The sequence below is a fragment of the Buteo buteo genome, chromosome 4, assembly GCF_964188355.1.
Source record: "Buteo buteo chromosome 4, bButBut1.hap1.1, whole genome shotgun sequence".
NCBI classification, from domain to species: Eukaryota; Metazoa; Chordata; class Aves; order Accipitriformes; family Accipitridae; genus Buteo; species Buteo buteo.
In genome coordinates, this window is record NC_134174.1 from 21,914,773 (window position 1) to 21,933,422 (window position 18,650).

An 18,650-nucleotide genomic window follows, 5' to 3' on the forward strand; every position below is an offset into this window, starting at 1 on the left:
GTTGATAACTTTGTTTGCTATTGGGTGAGGCATGGAGACCAAGCCCATTGTATTTAACCTTTGAATACCAGAATATCACTCGAGCTCTAAAGCCAAGCCATTAAAATAAGAAAGGAGAAATAAGTCATAACATAATAAAAACTTGACTGTTCCTTTGCCATCACTTAACCCACAATTCTATATTTTCTTGCTGTTTAAATTTTTATGTAATGCTTTCATAACATCCAATGTTCTTTTGGTTTTTTTTTCCCTTTCCTGTACTGAACAGAAGTACAGTTTGTGGTACAGTAATGAAAACTGGATATTGCCTTATATAAGGCAATGCAAGGACATCTTGCTCAATATTCATGGTAAACTAAGAATGATTCATAAAGCTGTAATAAGATCCAAAATCTAAACAGTTCAGTGTGAACGGTTTTTAAGTCACACACCTCAAAACGCTATTATGTTACATAAAATAGTTATGTCACTATTTCCATCTTAAGTACAACCAATGCTTTACTCTGATAAGGAGTACCCAAGGAGGTCAAAACAGCTTACAAATATTCAAGGGACATAGCCACCTTAAAATTTAGTGTGCTGGGCAAACTCAACAGTTTCAGTTATTAAACCTGCTCAAAACCTTCTGACAATACTCACAGTCTGAAGAATGCAGAAAAATGCAAATTAATTAGTTTTCATATCCCTATTGCTTTATGAAGAACCACATAACCTCAGGGTTGACTCTGCAGAAGAGAAATCCACTATACAAACTTATGGGAAAACTTCATAAAGAAAAAAACAATTTTCTATAATATTCACTTGTAGCAATAGCAGCTACAGAAAACTTCTGATAGTTTTAAAGCTACAATATGTCATCACATTAAGCGAATTGCTAGAAAAAAATCTTTGTGATCTGATGTGCTATAGCAGAAGGCAGCACATATGTATTGCACATAGACAAAGACAAATTGTGACCCCTGGTTAGTGCCCCTATAAAGACCATCGAGTTATAAATTATGGAGAAGATAAACTGCTTCTTTTTAAAGTAACACAGGTAGGAATGGGATTGAGGCCACAAACTGCGGTTGGTTATGCAGGGAAATTGAAGTTACTTCCAAAGGAAAAGAAAGAAGGCGTTTTCTCTAGCAAGCTAGTCATGAGACTCTAAAGTTCATGTAGCTAAAATGCTTTGCACTAGATTGAATATGCTATGCTGGCAGTAATTTGTCCTGTTGAGATCATTATTGTTCCCAGTGAGAAAACATTTTTGTCCTAAAAAGTCATTAATGCATTCAAGATTCTACTGAATACATCTAGCAGAAACAGTGCATAGAGAACACAAACTGAATCCTATCTTTAACATCACAAATGATTGATTGATTCCATTATACTGGAGACAATGTATTTCCCCTGTAAATAAAAAAAAAATAAATAAAAATACACTTTGGTCAGTTATCAAACCTTCAGTATTGGAAAACTTGTAAGACAAACACTTGAAGGCAAAGAAAGGGATCCAGCCTACCAAACCTCAGGGTTGTGTCTATACCTTATGCATCTAGCAAATCGGTCATCTTCTTTCTCTGTCATACCTAAGATATGACAAAGAAAGATGTCCTTTAAGGTCCCCAGAGGTAAGTCCTATCCCCTAGACTGAATCTCACTGAAAAAGGTTGCTGTTGTTTTTTACATGCTGAGTCTGACAGTCATACACTCTTTGGAGGGATAAATCAGAACAGTAAATCACTTCTATTTTAAACTCTTATTGCAGCAGACCAAGGAGCGTAAATTATTTAAAATACATGTGTGTTTGCATTCATAAACATAAGTACATAAAAATTCTTGAAAAGTGCTCAGGTACATCTAGAGATTAATCTCTTATGACTACATTTTATTATTCTAAAAACATTGTCTAAGTGGATAGAGACTACACAATTTGAATGCAGGAATACGGGGGGGGGGGGGGGGGGTGTCCCCAATCTAGTATTTTATAAGCATCTTTATTCATGTTATTTTCTAAGATATGTATAAAATATAGAATAAATGGCTGTAACATGTTGTAACTTAATATCTGGGCAGTACCACCACATTTAGGCAATCTTTAGTATGTCTTATTGCCTGTCATAAACACTGACATCTTCAAGCAGAAGTCTGTACAGACAGCCAAATTCTTTCATGCCATCAATTTCACTTCTCCGTAGCAAGTACATAGGTATCATCCTCTACTAAGACTGAAAGTCAGATTCCCTATTATTTTATCCTTTTTTAATCTATCTTTCAATTTACTCTATTCTTATAGTTTCAGAATGCCAACAGAAGCAGAATATCTCCATACTGCCCCTTTGTGGGCATATTTGGAAACATACAAAATTCAAAGCTGTTAAAGAGATGGTATGTTTCACACTCCACTTTTATGCACATACATAAGTCATTAAATTTAATACTGCAGTTACATTCATCCCATAAAATGAAAAACAGGTTTTACTCTTTCTCAAGCTTAAGTCATTTATTCACAGGAAAGTCAGTGTTTCACATATTCCTAACATAATTAGCAATTTCTGAAACCTCCTGTTCCTCCCTCCCTCACCTCTTTGGCACCACTGCTGTTGTAAAAATTGACTCTCCAAAGTAATGAATATGAACTAAATAATTTTGTTCAAATAAAAAAGACAGATTAAAAAAGGTACTAACAACAGCAGTTGGAAATAGTGTAAGATGCATTTTCTCTGCTCCCTTCCTAACAGTCATCTTTGTCACTTTGGATACTTAATTCAGAATGACAGGAATATAAAGTGAATGTTCAGGACAGCTGAAATATTTTTCCATTTTTGCTTTCTTGTTTTTCTTACAATTATTTTGGCAGAATACAACTACTATATTAATAGATAGTAAATAGGAACAAGTAAGAGATTACCTGAGAACATGAAAGTCCACATTCTTCAATCCTGGGAATAATCTGACAATCAGACTTCCAAAAAAGAATTATTAGAAGAATCTGAACATGAATACTTATCATCCTAAATTGAAAAAAAAAAAAATAAAAGCAAAACCTCAGAAGAAATCTTCTACTCTGACAATTCTCCCTCTCATGCCAAAACTTTAATATGAATTTTAGTCCCTCCCACAGCACCTCTGAGCTCCTCCCTCTAAAACTTTCCAAAGACAGAAAATTGCTAGTTGTGGGAAATATAAAGCATGTTCAACTCATTTCTTATGTTCCGTAGTGAAAAATGGGAAACGTGAATTTCTGACAATCATAGTAAAAGCCTTTTCTTTCTGGATTTCATCATGTCAGCTTTAGATCAGTTTTAGCAAATGTCTTTTCTGTAAATTCTCTGTATAAATGGGAATTTTGTTTCTAGAGTGATGTACCAGGCAGGCAGGCTCACTGGAATCCAAATGCATTCTTATGTCTATTTATTTTCCTGGTTTTCTAATGCATTGAATAAAAAGAAAAACAGCTTTGCTGAGGTGGGTAGTCTTGGAAGACTGGTTTCTTGGTTTTCATCATCAGGAAAAACAGATTCTTTTACCCTAGAAATCTGTGCCTTGAACTTTTTTCACTTATATTTAATCGTATCAACAGAAGCCTCTTGTTCTATAGCCTACCTCCAGTTTTTGGATTTTCAACACACTTGGGAAGTATGCATGCCTTGCCAAAGAAGCTCAACACCACCAGCTCTGAAAGCAGGGTACGAGTGAGTCTCGTTAACTTAACAAAATGCCTCAATATCTGTTAACGTAACAAAATGCCCAGGAGTGCCTTTGTGGGTGCTACCTTGCATAGCCCCACTACCCTTCACAAGGAACAAGTATTCCAAAACCACACTGTGGTTCATATGGAGGCTATATGTGGTGTGTTATGCTCATAGGTGGAATAGGGAGTTATTCTTCCATAGGGAGGGCTTGCTCACAACTGAGAGAGATATCCTTCAGTAGGACAGTGCCAGAACCCAAGTCCTCAGTGCTCCTGCAAAACTTCTTATATCAGTTAAAGTAGGGAACACAGAATTAACACCATCTGCTAGGATCTGGCTTTACCAGTAATTTTTTAAATAAACAGGTGAAAGACAATGTCTACTCTGCCAATGTATCTAGTACATTTGTATTTTAGATACTTTCATGTGAGTCCAGTTTGTCAATTTTCCAAAAAGACTTTATTTTTGGAAGTATCAATCACAGCACTGAAAAAATTGTTATTTAATTATTTTGGTTAAAAAATAACAATTAAATTTCATCATCTATACATAAAAATATATCAGATCAAAGATCTGCCCAGCTCACTCTCCTATGCCCAACAGCATCAGTAGCAGATGCTTAGGAAAAATAATAAAGAAGTTAAATGTGCTACTTCCATGGATTATTTTAACCTATATGCTGCCAAGTTCCAATGCCCTGGATCTTATGGATTTTCTGAACTGAAAGCCTTGTGGACATCACTGGTTTTAATAGCCTTTTCTGGACCTTTCTTACACAAATTTGTACAACAACTTTTTGCATCTATTTATCCTTTTGGTTTTCAAAACTTCTTGTGGCAATGAGTTATACAATTAAACTATGTTTATTTGCTTTGTTTTGATTTTAAAACTGCTTCCAAATAGTTCAGTTGGGTTCCCCCCTTGTTCTTGCTTTACCAAAAATAGAGAATATCCATTCTCATCTCACCTTTGCCAAAACAGTTACAATTTTATTGATTTCTAACTTATGTCCCTTATTTTTTCTAAGATTAAGAATATACCTCTTCGTTTTTACTATACCCTTTTGTAAGATAGGGGTCCCGCACACAATATTCAGGAGTGAGTAGATCAAGGATCTTTTACACAATAGCATTCTGATGTTGACTGAAACATCAGAAGCATGATGTCCCTCTCCCAAAAAGCCATTTTGACCCTCCTTAGTTTAACATTTACCAGTCTGTCTACTGCAAGCAAGCCAGTTCAGCACACACCACAGTTAGTAGTTTTTCAACTTCAGTTGCAATTTATGGGGCCCTGTAGAATACTGTTTGATTACTGTTTCAGATATTTGTTTTAAACTCAGATCTGAGACAATTCCTCCACCTCATCTTTCAGTAGGTTCCCTGTAATGAATTCCACTGCAAGCAAGCAAGCATTTCATTTTTTTACTGTGTCATTAGAGTCCTTGAGCAAAAGCTGTCCATTCATACCTCCGTTACTAGTCAGTTCTATAGATTTCTACATTACTAGTCAGCTCCATAGACTTTTTAGGAGGCTTCCTTCTCATCTTTGGTTAAAAAAGGATGGTATTGACCTTTCTTAAAAACGTTGCATTGGGAGCTGCAAAAAGATGTTTTCTTACAGGTGTCATTTGGGGGGATATCTTATATATGTACCGTTATGAGTTTTCCCTACATTACTTCTAAAGAAGCTCCTTGTGCCTAGAAAGCTTGTATCCTTTCAACTGCTCCTTTTAATTTCCTTTTGGAGACTTACTCATTTTACATACTTCCTTTTTTACTTATACAGTAGCATAGCACATTTTTTCAGATGTTGCACTTGTGTCACTACAGAAGAGCAGATTTTTGAGTGGCTGCCTGGAAAGGGACCAAGAGTTCTTTCTCTTTCTATGGGGTCTGTGATTACTTGCTCCAAGCAACAGTCATTTGTAGTGTTTACAAATTCAGTTTCTGCATCAAGCCCTGAGGTAACACTCCTCCAGTTTCCATAGAGATGACTGATGTCGCTCACTTACGAAGTTTTCTTCTCTCTTACTGTTTCTGGTATTTCTTAGCACACCTGTGTCACCTTCTGAATAAAGTGGTTAGTAGCACTGCTCTAACAGTATACTCTTTCTATGCAGGAACACTGTTTCAGTCCAGACAGTTTCTGTAATAGCTGTTATTAAATTCAGCAGGCAACAACCTTATTGTTATTTACTTTATTTGACAGTAAGCTTTTTTAAAATCATGTCTAAACTAGCACAATCTACTTTAATGTTCCTACATAATTTATATCCTGGAATTACAGTGTTCATCCATTGTTTTTATTACATCAGGTTACAGAACCCCCATTAGGCTAACATTCCCATGAAAAGCTGGACAGTATAATAGACCCATGCCGTGTTTTTTGAAAACTATCATTTATGTAGAAGCATCTATGCATGTGAAATTTATATGGGCACTATCTCTTAGGCTCCCTCCTCAAATGGGAGTCTAATTCTTGATAATAATTCTTGAAAATAATTTCTTGATAACCAATTTCTCTTATTCCTTGCTCCTCACTACACCTTACTTATATTTTAATCAACATTTGTCTTGTGTTTGACATTTTTATTACTTCATCCCTGAAGAACAGATGATAGCAAATTATATACTATCCTGCTTCTACCAAGGTTCCCTCTGTCTTTATTCTTAAGACTTGTAAAAAAAACCCTTAATAGGAAGTGCCTCCTTTTGCACTTTGGTATTATAGACACTTTGTGCCCTAAAGCTTTATTAGAGCACTGATCAAGGATATAGAAGAGCCAAAATCTAAACATTTCTCAGTCCCAGAAGGTTTGAGTTCAAATCTTGCACACTTCAGGATGGTAGCCTGGCTGCTGAGGTTTTTTTAATAACATGTAGAGATAGACCCTAGGGTACAGGGCAAAATCCAGTACTTCCTGTTCTCCATTCCCTCTTGGGTCAAGCCTGATCTCTGGACCATCAGCCCAGGTCCCTTCTTTTTAATTGCTCTCTGGCTTCACAAATTTTGCATGCTTGGCTACACACTTGGCCCATTTCAAAAGAGACCACTAATATAATTCTACTGTTGCTCAAGTGTGTTTAAGGAGCATTACATGGAAATAAAAGTTAGGACAGGTGTATCACCAGACATAACTAAGCAGCCAGACATGGATTTTGTGACTTGTTGTGTAGGAGTTTAGGCACAGAACTCCACACAGACTTCTACCTTGGCTACATATTTACTGACTTTGTCAAGATGAACATATCAATGCCTAGGCTGGAAGGCATGTCCTTGTCACATCCATACTGGAGAAGTCCCAGCCTTCTTTGGAGCACACTAGCCACATTCACACTACATTTTGCGAGAGTATCCTGTCATACAGCACTACACACTTTCATGTCTCACCAACACAGGCACACGTATCTTATAATTATTATTCCAGCTGTCTTAAGATAAAGGGCCATGGCCAGCACAGTCCCATGGCTCCTCTTTTAACTTAGTGTGCAGTCGTATTGCCTGCACCAGGCAACAGACATCTTGCCTCAGGGCCACTCACATCAACCACATGGCAGCTGAGTGTTTATAACTTAACAGCTTCTTGTCATGTTGGGCAAGCTCTGGAGCAAGCCATGTGGGGTGCTACTGTCATCACAAAAAAATATTCACAATGATTCAGAACTAGTTGGGAGCTGTACTTTTCCAGGAGTGTGCCTACATGTCCTGTCCAGAGTGAGCCTGCGCAGCCAGGCCAGGTACCCAGTGGAGGGTACCAGCAGGGCACAGAAGTCCCACAGAGCCACAAGACAGGTTGGTGAAACAGGAGCTGCCCAGTGCTCCTGTGTCCAGCATGTTACTGCTTCATTGTCCAAAAAGAATCATGCCTTATTTCTTCTACATGATCCAAGAGGACCCTCACTCTCTTCCCCAATGCCATCCCTTTCCTACAAGAGTGACAAGTATTAAGCAATGATGGCAGATGTTACAGTAGGTAGCACCTTAGGAGCATTGCCTACAACCTGTAGAAGCAGTCAAAGCACACCCAGAACTGCAGGTAGAGGCTGGAAATGTCATTAAAGCACAAGTCTGCAGTACAAATGAAATGACCCGTGGGATGCAAGGATGCTGCTATTTCACCTGGCTGATGCTGCACTATAAGCAGGCACTTATAGCTAGACCCAATGTTGATGAGATTACACACTATTTGTAATTACCCTGCATTTGGGCCCCTTTGGAAAATGCAACTTTCAAAATATGGCCTTAAGCAGAGGAAGGTCAGGTGCACCAGACACCTAGGGATTAAGTCCTATGTATGCAACTACTATTAAAACCATGTATACTGTATCTAGGCAGCAATATCTAGTTAAGAAATTATTTACTTCCAGGTAGAACTACTAGCCATAGTATTGTTTCCAGTGATATTGCTTCCCTGCCAAAGCAAGCCAGTTTCTCCTGTGAGTAATCAAGAGTTCCTCCTTGTATCTACTTCTCTCACAACCCACAGTTCCAGGAAAAAGGCAGGAAAGGATGAAGCACTGCTGGAAGATTGTCCCTGCCCTCACCCTTCTCCCTCCAATATTGTCGTGGTTTAACCCCAGCCAACAACTAAGCTCCACACAGCTGCTCACTCACTCCCCCCCGCGGTGGGATGGGGGAGAGAATCAGAAGAGTAAAAGTGAGAAAGCTGGTGGGCTGAGATAAAGGCAGTTTAAGTAAAGCAAAAGCTCCACATGCAAGCAAAGCAAAACAAGGAATTCATTCACCACTTACTTACCATGGGCAGGCAGGTGTTCAGCCATCTCCAGGAAAGCAGGGCTCCATCACACGTAACGGTGATTTGGGAAGACAAACGCCATCACTCCTAACATCCCCCCTTCCTCCTTCTTCCCCCAGCTTTATATGCTGAGCATGACGTCATATGGTCTGGGATACCCCTTTGGTCAGTTGGGGCCAGCTGTCCCAGCTGTGTCCCCTCCCAACTTCTTGTGTACCCCCAGCCTACTCGCTGGTGTGGTGGGGTGAGAAGCACAAAAGGCCTTGACTCTGTGTAAGGAGTGAGTGAGCAGCTGTGTGGTGCTTTGCTGCTGGCTTTGGTTAAGCCAAAACACCCACTGAGGAGGGCAGCGAGCAGCTGGAGTTTGGCCCTTAGCTAAAGTTAACCCACCACAGGTGTAAGAGAGGCATGGGGTCCATGCTGGTATTTGAGAGGACCCACAAGCATAGGATGCCTGTGAGATGAGAGAGAGAGAGAGAGAGTGCATGCGTGCGTGCGTGCATGTGTTTGCTAGCACACATCAAGCTGGACCAGTTGGTGAGTAGGAGACCTGTGGAGCAGGTAAGAAGGCTTGGGATCTGGGCAGGGGTAGTGGACAGAGAAGCCATGCTCCTGCTGCTCAAGGGATATGCAAATGTCCATGTGAACAGAGTGGTGGGTGGGTGTGCTTTCACTAGTGAGCTTCAATCCGGATGAGTGGAAGGGGACGAGGTGACTTGGCTGTCTGCACTTACATGAGTCCTGGCAGTACTATATGTGGGTGCTGTTGAAGGCAGTGCCTCCTCATGGCAGCATGTGTAGCCAGCTGTGTCAGTGTCCTCCGTGTGTGTGTCTCTGGGACGCATGCTCAGCGTTGCTGCTGGTTGAACCTGCGAACAGAAAAGCACCAGCTGCATTCATCAGCCTGGGACAGAGACCTCTGGGCCTCAGGACAGCTCAGGCTGGGGTCCAGCAGCCAGGCACGAAGTACCCTAATCCCCAGAGCTGCTGTAGGAGCAGCCCCTTATAACACATTCCTTAACAGACATTTAGCACAATCAGTAGTTTGAATTGGTATGTATACAATTATCTACATTAAGTTTTTGACTTACTAAGGGATCGCCAGCTGGTGGGTTTTTTCATCCCCACACAATCTGTGAACTGTTGCTATTCTTTTCCATCCAGATCTGTTTACAGAAATAGCCTCAGGTATAAGCTGGGTAAGACAAACTGTGCAACTCTTGCAGTTGAAGGGGCAGTGCTGCTCTTCCTCTGCACGCTCCTGGTAGCACTAGTCTGACATTTCAGCAAGATGACTAAACTCTTTAAGCCTGCAAGAAAGTGCAGCTACCTGTGTTCTGAGCTTTCTATACACAGAAAATTGGCTAGAAGTTACTGACTTATAGAACTAGCACCTTCTGTGCCAGTCAGCAATGCTCATTTTTTGCACTAATAATGCTGCCAAATATTTAAGGGTTCTGTTTAAAATATTGCAAGTTAGTTGTTAATGACAAATCATCTTCAACATCATTTTATTCAAGTCTTGCACAGTTCTATTTATTTTTTAAAAAGCCAAAACAAACAACCAAACCAGAAGTAAACAAACCCTGCATTTTTTTCAAAAACCAAAGTGCTCTAAATGACTTCAGATTCATGGACAGAAACCAGTTCTATCACTTATCACCTTTTTGTCCATCTTTTCTGGATTGGGGTAGGCATTCATAGATAAATATTTTTTTATATTTATCTAAGTATGTGCAATATAGCTGAGCAAAATGAGCTACATTTACTTATTTTCTCCCACTTGAAAATGTTTCCAGATATATTTATTCTGCTTTTTATTCTGTATACCTTCAGAGAGGAAAAAAGAAGTCATGAAACCTCATTTCAGTTGGATTCTACTTGAAATTCAGGTTAAAAATACTTGCTATAGAGATGCACAGTATATATAGGCTGTCATCATAAAGGTGTAAGCAGTGCTCTTAGACTTTTCAATGGCTGTAGCTGCTTAAGCTGCAAATTAGGCACTTTTTCCTCAGAAAGGAATCTGAAGCCAACTTAGATACTAGGGCTGTCTATACAGTGCATGGAGAGTGTGCAGAGGTTGAGAAGAGGGTCTGGAATTCCAAGCATCCTGAGCAGAACTGCCTAGTGCTAGGCTATCGGGAAATGCTAACAAGAAGCTGTGCTTAAACCCTTAGCCCCCTCAAGAGTTCATGACTGCAAAGACATGCCTTTGTTCACTTTTCAAAAGCCACAGTTCTTCTCTTAAAAGACAATTACATCTTCTCTTAAGGCATTTACACATTGGAAAGAAAAATAAAGCAGGACATTTTGCATTGTGACTGGATTAAAACCAAATCATGCACAAATTATATCAATGCAAAGACTAGATACATACACATTCCACAGTCACTTCCAATGTTACACGATTCATCCATTTCAGCCTATCCATCTACGAACTGACAGTTCAGAGACAGGAGATAACAAGTTTAAAACCCCTCCAAGCTGAGAACAACACTGGCTTCAAGTGCTTGTCCTCTCAGGTGAGTGCTCTGATCCCCAGGCTAGTAAATAAAAAGTGCTGATGCCTGTGTTTTATGTAAAGCAGTCACAGCCACTTTTTAAACGGGACCTGATCAAAACAGTGCATTAAAGACAACCCTAGAACAAGGCTTTTAGGTAGACCACCACCTAGTTCTTCCTAGACTCATGAGGAAACCTAACTTTCAGCTGGTATTAGAAGACTGCCATAAAAGAAAAAGCTGGAAAGACTGGAGCCAGCTAGAAAAGTGAGGAAGCAAAGAAGAGTGGATATGATACAGATGTACAATAAACTAGACAAATCAACTTAAGACTTATCCTGTGCTATTAGCATTATACTCATAAAAATGCTGTTCATGACACTTACAGTTAAATATTTGCTAAATGGTTACTAGCTGGTGTTTTAGAAAACTGATGTAAAGGACAGTTAAAAGAATGCATTATTTGAAAAGGAAGACATGCATGATCTATTTTCCAGAAATTTGCATATTTTTTTGCTTTGCCTTTATTAATAGGTGGGAAAAGTCTGGGATCTGAAATACTGTGTGTAGATTATACAGGACAGCTGGGGAAACTGGTGTGCCCAAAGGATTTTGTCTGCACGTCTTTTACTTTACATTTTTCCCTAGTTGAGAACTCTTGTACATTACAATGAACATTTTTAATTTTTCCATATCGACTTTTTGTTTGTCATAATCTGAAGGTACCATTGACTCTCTTTGCTTTCGGCAGCTGGTTGAAAGACTCTTTGGTACCCTTGATTCTGTAACATTAACATTAGTGGTGGGAACACCCTTCTGTCTTGAGATCTGTAATATTAACTGAAGGTGGGTTGAAAGTAGTCTGGAGACAAAGAGACAGATCAGTAACAGATTCAAAATACTAAATACTGTAGAGTCTCATACACTAACTCTAAATGCATATCAGACAATATGGAAAACCTACAAACGTAAGAACATAAGTATATAATAAACACAAATCAAGACAAAAAAACATGTAAAGCATCGGCCTTCTTAGTAAACTATTGCTAACTAATCTTACCAATCTCTCTGGACATATTTGTCCATCTGTTGCATCTTTTCTTACACCTAGTAGGTAAGTTTTCAGTAAGTGGTTGTTACCTTTGGTATTGGTCTGGTAATGTCTCCAGCACAATGTGACTTACATATTTTATTTAGTTTCCCAAACACAACTGTAATGAAAATAGTAAAAACAACTCCTGTCTACATCCAGTATACTGAGTTGTAAAAACTGAATACAACTAAATTCTACTTTCAAGTAAATTAAATGAATGCAGACACAGAACAAATAACAAAAATTGAATAAAATTAGTAACATCCTCACTAAGATTCAAAAGCACAAAAAAAATATTTTATTCCTTCCATTGTAACAAAGATTTGGGGCTGAACTACACACTACAGAGTTCCTAAATAACTGATTCTCTTGAAGTCATTGTCATGAAACTTGTATAATACTGGAAGAAGGAATTTGTCAAGTGTCACATGAAGTCATAGGAATATTCTCTTACATATACAATTGACTGAAGTGCTCTGTTTTAAACTGAAGCTACTATAGCAATAAAACATTTCTTAGACTTTAAAGCTGTCGTGGTTTAACCCCAGCCAGCAACCAAGCACCACGCAGCCGCTCACTCACTCCCCCCCCACCCAGTGGGATGGGGGAGAAAATCAGGAAAAGAAGTAAAACTCCTGGGTTGAGATAAGAACAGTTTAATAGAACAGAAAAGAAGAAACTAATAATGATAATGATAACACTAACAAAATGACAGCAGTAGTAATAAAAGGATTGAAATGTACAAATGATGCGCAGGGCAATTGCTCACCACCCGCCGACCGACACCCAGCCCGTCCCCGAGCGGCCAAAAATCCCTGCCCCCCCCTTCCTAGTTCCTAAACTAGATGGGACGTCACATGGTATGGAATACACTGTTGGCCAGTTTGGGTCAGGTGCCCTGGCTGGGCATGAGAAGCTGAAAAATCCTTGACTATAGTCTAAACACTACTGAGCAACAACTGAAAACATCAGTGTTATCAGCATTCTTCACATACTGAACTCAAAACATAGCACTGTACCAGCTACTAGGAAGACAGTTAATTCTATCCCAGCTGAAACCAGGACAAAAGCAATTTCCAGAATGAGCTCTCCTTGACCAGAATGGAATGCTATATCCTCCATACCTGTTTCCAGAGAAATTAAAATTCTTCTGTATCTTTGCTTTTTTTCAATCTTTTATATTATTGAGAACAATGCTGTTTGTACCTTCTTGTGCCCGTGTACATAATTTTGCTGTGACTGAGGCTGAAGGAAATTTGGTTGGGCTGGTGTTGACTTCAGTCATCCATGGCTCAAAGTCCTACCCAAGAATAAAATCTGCCCCATTTGACTCAAAACTGTTCCTCCTGGGTTCAAAAATATCTTAAGTCATCTTCATGGTATAGACAACCTTTCTGTTTCAAAAATGAGATTTTAATTACAATAGGAATTTAGGACCCTTACTATGCTTTTCTAATACTTCTTCCTCCATCACTACAGTTATACTGTAACTATTATAAGTAAATATGTACAACTGTGTAAGAGGCTGCCATGACAATAAATTCAAATTGCAACCATTTTGATTACATCAGTGGGAAAAAAACCCCGAAACCAAACCAACAGTATTTGTCCCTTAAAAAAAAAACCCTGTTCACTACAAGCTAACCCTTGGCTACTTTTAAAAACAAAACAAAATACAACATTACTCAAGATATACCTTTATCTGTGTCTACATCTCTCTTGTTGATTTTTTTCTTCGGCCTCCTGTGGTATTCTACTGCTGGCACTTAAACAACTCACTTGAAGGAGAATACAGAAGCTGCTGTATTCCAGAAGTCCTCTAAAATAAATCACATTATTGTAAGTTCTGTTTCACTAAATCTAATCAATCCATCAATAATTGTAAAGGAATTCCACTGCCTCCTTGCCCTCTGGAAATTAAACACTGGTAAATCAATCCTTTGACTAACCCTCAACCTAGTATAGAAAAACATATTCAGTTTGGGCAGTGAACTGGCACCAGCTTCCTTACTCTGAGGCATTTCTCTGAACTATATCCAGCTCTACAAGTAAAACCCTGCCAAGTTCCTCTTCCTTATGTCATCAAACATTCATTTATTTGAAATACATTTTAAGAGACAGAATGTCATTCATATGTCACTTAAAGAACTTTAACCTTCACTTAAGAGGTTCTGTATGTGTAGGCTTACACATTTGGAAGGCAATAAATCTGTGCCCATACTTTCTGAACTGTTGCGTAATCTCTTTGGTTTTATACTTAATAACAATCCTCCTCAGAAGTTCTTAAGTTCACTCAGAACCTGCACCTGAACAGCAGTTTATGTTTACATATTGTGACTATGAAACAAGCTCAAGATAATTTTTTTAAATACAATATAGCCCACTGTACTGTCTATATATTGTCTGTACTGCCAGCAGAACTCTTTTGATTCTGCCTGCTCTCCAGGCACAATGAATCTTCACTTCTAGAAAATAGCGAAGAATTTCCAATTCCCATTGTTGACAATAGGGAGACTGACACTGGCTCCTGCAAGTATGTAAGACAAGGCATGAGCCACAGGTGTTGATTTGGGTGGTAGGTAACATCAGCTCACTGCTTAACTGCTGCAAATTAAGCACAAATTTATCCATCGCTACTAGCTCTGTACTTACCCATGCAATTCAATCTGATATTTAACACCTGATTCAACAAGGGTTCCACATCCTTTTTATATTTATACATGACTGATTTACCACAAAATTACATGTTAAGCTTATACAGTGCCAAGTTCTTTCCAGCATAAACAGGTATTTACTGGCATCACTTTCTGCTAGCCTTCAGGCAATACCTGCTCCATGTCATGTGTCTCATTCTCAGCAAAATTTGGCCCGTTGTGACTATATAGCAAAATAACCCAACATTTACAACAGGGAGAAAATTAAAGAAAGAGTTTTCACGACAGATATTACAGGTAACAAAGATATACTTCAAAACAGAAAACCAATAGACAGGTATATAATCTTACCACTGAAGCATGAATGTCACCTGAATTGTTAACACAAGTTGCTTCTTACAGCAAGGTATTTTTGTTTCCTTAAAAAAAAAAAAAACAACAACAACACAAACAAACAAAAACCAAACAAACAAACTATCATGTATCAATGTTCTGTTATCATTTTAAAGTCTACCAGGAAAATTTAGGAACATAATAAGGGCAACCCCAGAGGATTAGAAAATAGGCAGGAGACTGACAGTTCCTAAGACATTGTACATGTGTCCCAGGTTAGTTCAAAGTATCTCTGAGCACAGACAAAACTGATTTTGCTGCCCTGAGTATGAGGAACCAGGCTGCTCTCATCATAGAGTTGGAATGGTGATGCCAAAGCCTTGGCCAGACTGGTTTGTCACTCTTCAGCTGCCTGAGGGCAGAGAAAATAATCACTACTGTGGAAGGAACTACCATCATCTGCAAGCAAGCATCCCAAATACATCAAATCATTTAGAGACAGCAAAGATGGCATTCTATGGCTCTGGAAGAAACACACAGGCCATGAGGTGAGTTGCCACTCAGAGGTCTGCTGCCCTATATACATCTGCCTACTTTGCCTATGATTAGAATTAGCACTATTTTGCTCTGACAGAGTTACATATTTTATTCTCCTTAAGAGTCTTTCTCTCCACATCAAAATACAAAAAATTATACTGAAGGAAGAGACTGAGTTCTTTAACTTTCGAGGCTCAAGTTGCAAGGTTTTACTTCTAAATCAAGCTAGGAATAATATATTTTACATACACATAGTGTTCAGTCCCACCGTTTTCCCACAGAACAGTATGCAGATTGATCTCTCTGCACAGAACAAGTAACAAAAAATCTCTAAGGAAGGCAGATGTTTAAAGCAACACTCATTTCTTACCACTGACCTTCCCAGACACCTTTCCAAACAGGGAAAGACAGCCCATCACAGTTTTGCTTCCCAGCAGCTACTGTAGGATAGTGATGAGGAGCTAAACTACCTTCTCTCTCTTCTGCTCCTTCTGTCATTGTACCTTCTGTTTTCCAAACAGGACCACTCACAATTTCTCAGCACCCTCACATCATCAAGTCCTTTCAATTAGAAATACCAAACAAGCAAATTATACTTAATCACTTTGTGGTGATCACTGCTAAGAGTGAACAGATTTTCTTGTCCACATCAGAGAGGTTGATGAGGTACCCTACCATTCTTCCTAGGGTCTTCACAACAACTACAATACAGACCACCCTTACCATCCTGCAAAGCCACTTGTACAAGGAAGCCTTTTCTCCACTCTTTTTCCTTAAACTTATATGAATTACTGGGTACAATCCACATACGCTTAAGACTTTCTTTTCCTAAAATTAGAATCATACAATCATAGAATTGTTTGGGTTGGAAGGGACCTTTAGAGATCATCTCATTCCAAACTAGGTTGCTGAAAGCCCTATGCATTATTAAAGAAAAAAAAATTAATGAAAAATTATTTACAACTTATTAAAGAAAATTATTTTAGAACACTATTAAAATTGTTAATAAAATTATTAGAGAAAAAGCAACAAACTTGAGTGCTCAAAAAAAATCTTCTTAAAAAAGAAAAAAAGAAAAAAAAAGGAAGTATATTCACAATTTTCAACCTTTTTGTAGACAGTCTTTTAAGAACTTAAAGCTCAGAGAAACTAGAGTTATTAGCAAATATGGGGGTTTTGCAATTAAGAGTAAATCAATTACCAAACATATTTACCTTAATTGCATTTCTAGATATCTTACCAAATTGTATTTGTCTGGTTTTGGGGTAGAAAGTAGTTGTTGTATGTTTCTATGGTTTAGCCCTACAGAAGAAAAGAAGCAAAAGCAACTATAATCCAAGCAGCAGTAAATAAAAGCAGTATTGGAAAATTTTCTCTCACTTCTGTGCTAAGGACTACATCTATCTATTTATTCAGTTTTACTACTTAAATTAATACTAACATAATGAAAGGCTTAGAGATCTGGAATTTTTCAGATTTGATAGAAAACACTTTTACCTGAACTCTGAGGCTGCTGATTACTGTTAGGTAGGGAAGAGCATAAACCCTGTGATGAATTACTTTTATAAGAGCTGATTTTGTTCAGATTAAATTTTCTAAAAATAAAAAAAATTATTACATTTCTCAAATTCAGATGTATATACTGATTTTGTTATCATCACATATTCCCACAACTATATAACAACATCGTAACATTGGAATGTAAATAAAGCAACACTGCAAAAATACAACACAAAGTCCTGAGTTTACTACGGGCTTATATAAACCAACTTTGTTTCCCAATGCAGATGAAAATTTGATGACCTGGAAAAAGAAAAGCATTTAAAGGCAAGTTCTTAGGAACCAACTTCCCTAATATGAACTGCAATACATGTAACTTACCCTTTTTTTCACCAGACCACAGCTACGAGTGCAACTAAGTACTTGAAATACTTTGTTCCTTTGATTTTAGCAACAAAAAATATTCATTTTATCAGATTTGGGTTTCTGCTATGACCACAATATTTTTCAATCATGGTTGCTTAAAGGAATAACACTAGTGAGTGAATTAGAAGTTATCCTTATCTAAAGAGCTGTAGTGCATTTAGGATTCACACCATTAGAAATAACACAGGCTGAAGTGCCTTGTTCTGCTCACTTATTCTCAAATGTGTGAGGATCCCACCTGCCAATGAGCCTTGGTGGCACAAAGTAAGATTTAAATACTAAACCCTCCTCAGTGCAAGCAATCACAAGTAATAATAAACAGATCCAACTGCCATGGCTAGCACAAGGGTAGAGGCCAGAGGTGAGACTTGATACATTGGATCCTAACTGCAGTTTTCTTCCTCACCCGTCTGTTCTTATAAGGCAGGTTACTACTAAAAACAAAAAAATATACATCAATAGTCAACTGTGTGTTCTTGTTCCTGGTGGGATGCTACAAGAAATTTGCCTGCAGGAACAGAGAGCATTAAAAAATGCTCTTAAAACTGCTTCTGCTTTCCTAGCTTTTCCTAGCTAAGTTAGTAGCTGAGGAAGGATTCATGCACCAGGTGCACACAATTTTATTTTTTTCAGAAGATGCTTCAGCCAGATTTGTTTGTTTATTTTACCTAGGGCTATTTTTTTTTTCTTTTAAGCTAGGACCCCAATTCCTGGTACAAGCTAAGCAGTAGTCCATGGCATTAATTCTACTGAAACCCAGCAAGGCTGGAATGGGCATTCTCCACCCAGTTCCAAGCAGAAACCCTTGTAACATGGCACATACACTGTTATCTCAACCAAGCTGACCTCATAGAGGGGTATGATTATTTTGCCTTTAACAGGCTTGCCTGCTGTGCTGTGGAAACAGATTAACTACCAGCACACCCTAATTAAAGCTACAAGCAATCAAGATATACTTCGTGTCTATCTACAGTCTGTCCAGTTTCAATCCATGCGTGAGATTTAGAAAGTTGTTTGGATGTTTATTTCTAGGTAGAACTGTCACTATTTCTTTGCAACTTTCAAAAAAATTGTACAATCGAAAACTAACTTGTTCTATCTATAAAAATGGTCAGATTGTAGCAGACAGATAATAATGTATCTGCCTTGTTGAGAGAATGTTCACAA

General features: G+C 38.3%; 1 protein-coding gene across 1 annotated transcript in view; it reads right to left on the minus strand.

Moving 5' to 3' along the window:
• Positions 1-3,262, minus strand: part of IL17REL (interleukin 17 receptor E like) — a 47,481-nt gene extending 44,219 nt beyond the window's left edge. Inside the window, exon 1 of the mRNA XM_075026785.1 lies at positions 2,894-3,262. Within this exon, the coding sequence (XP_074882886.1) occupies positions 2,894-2,995 (102 nt within the window). The 5' untranslated portion in view covers positions 2,996-3,262. The remainder of the gene's footprint in view (positions 1-2,893) is intronic.
• Between the last annotated feature and the right edge of the window lie 15,388 nt (positions 3,263-18,650).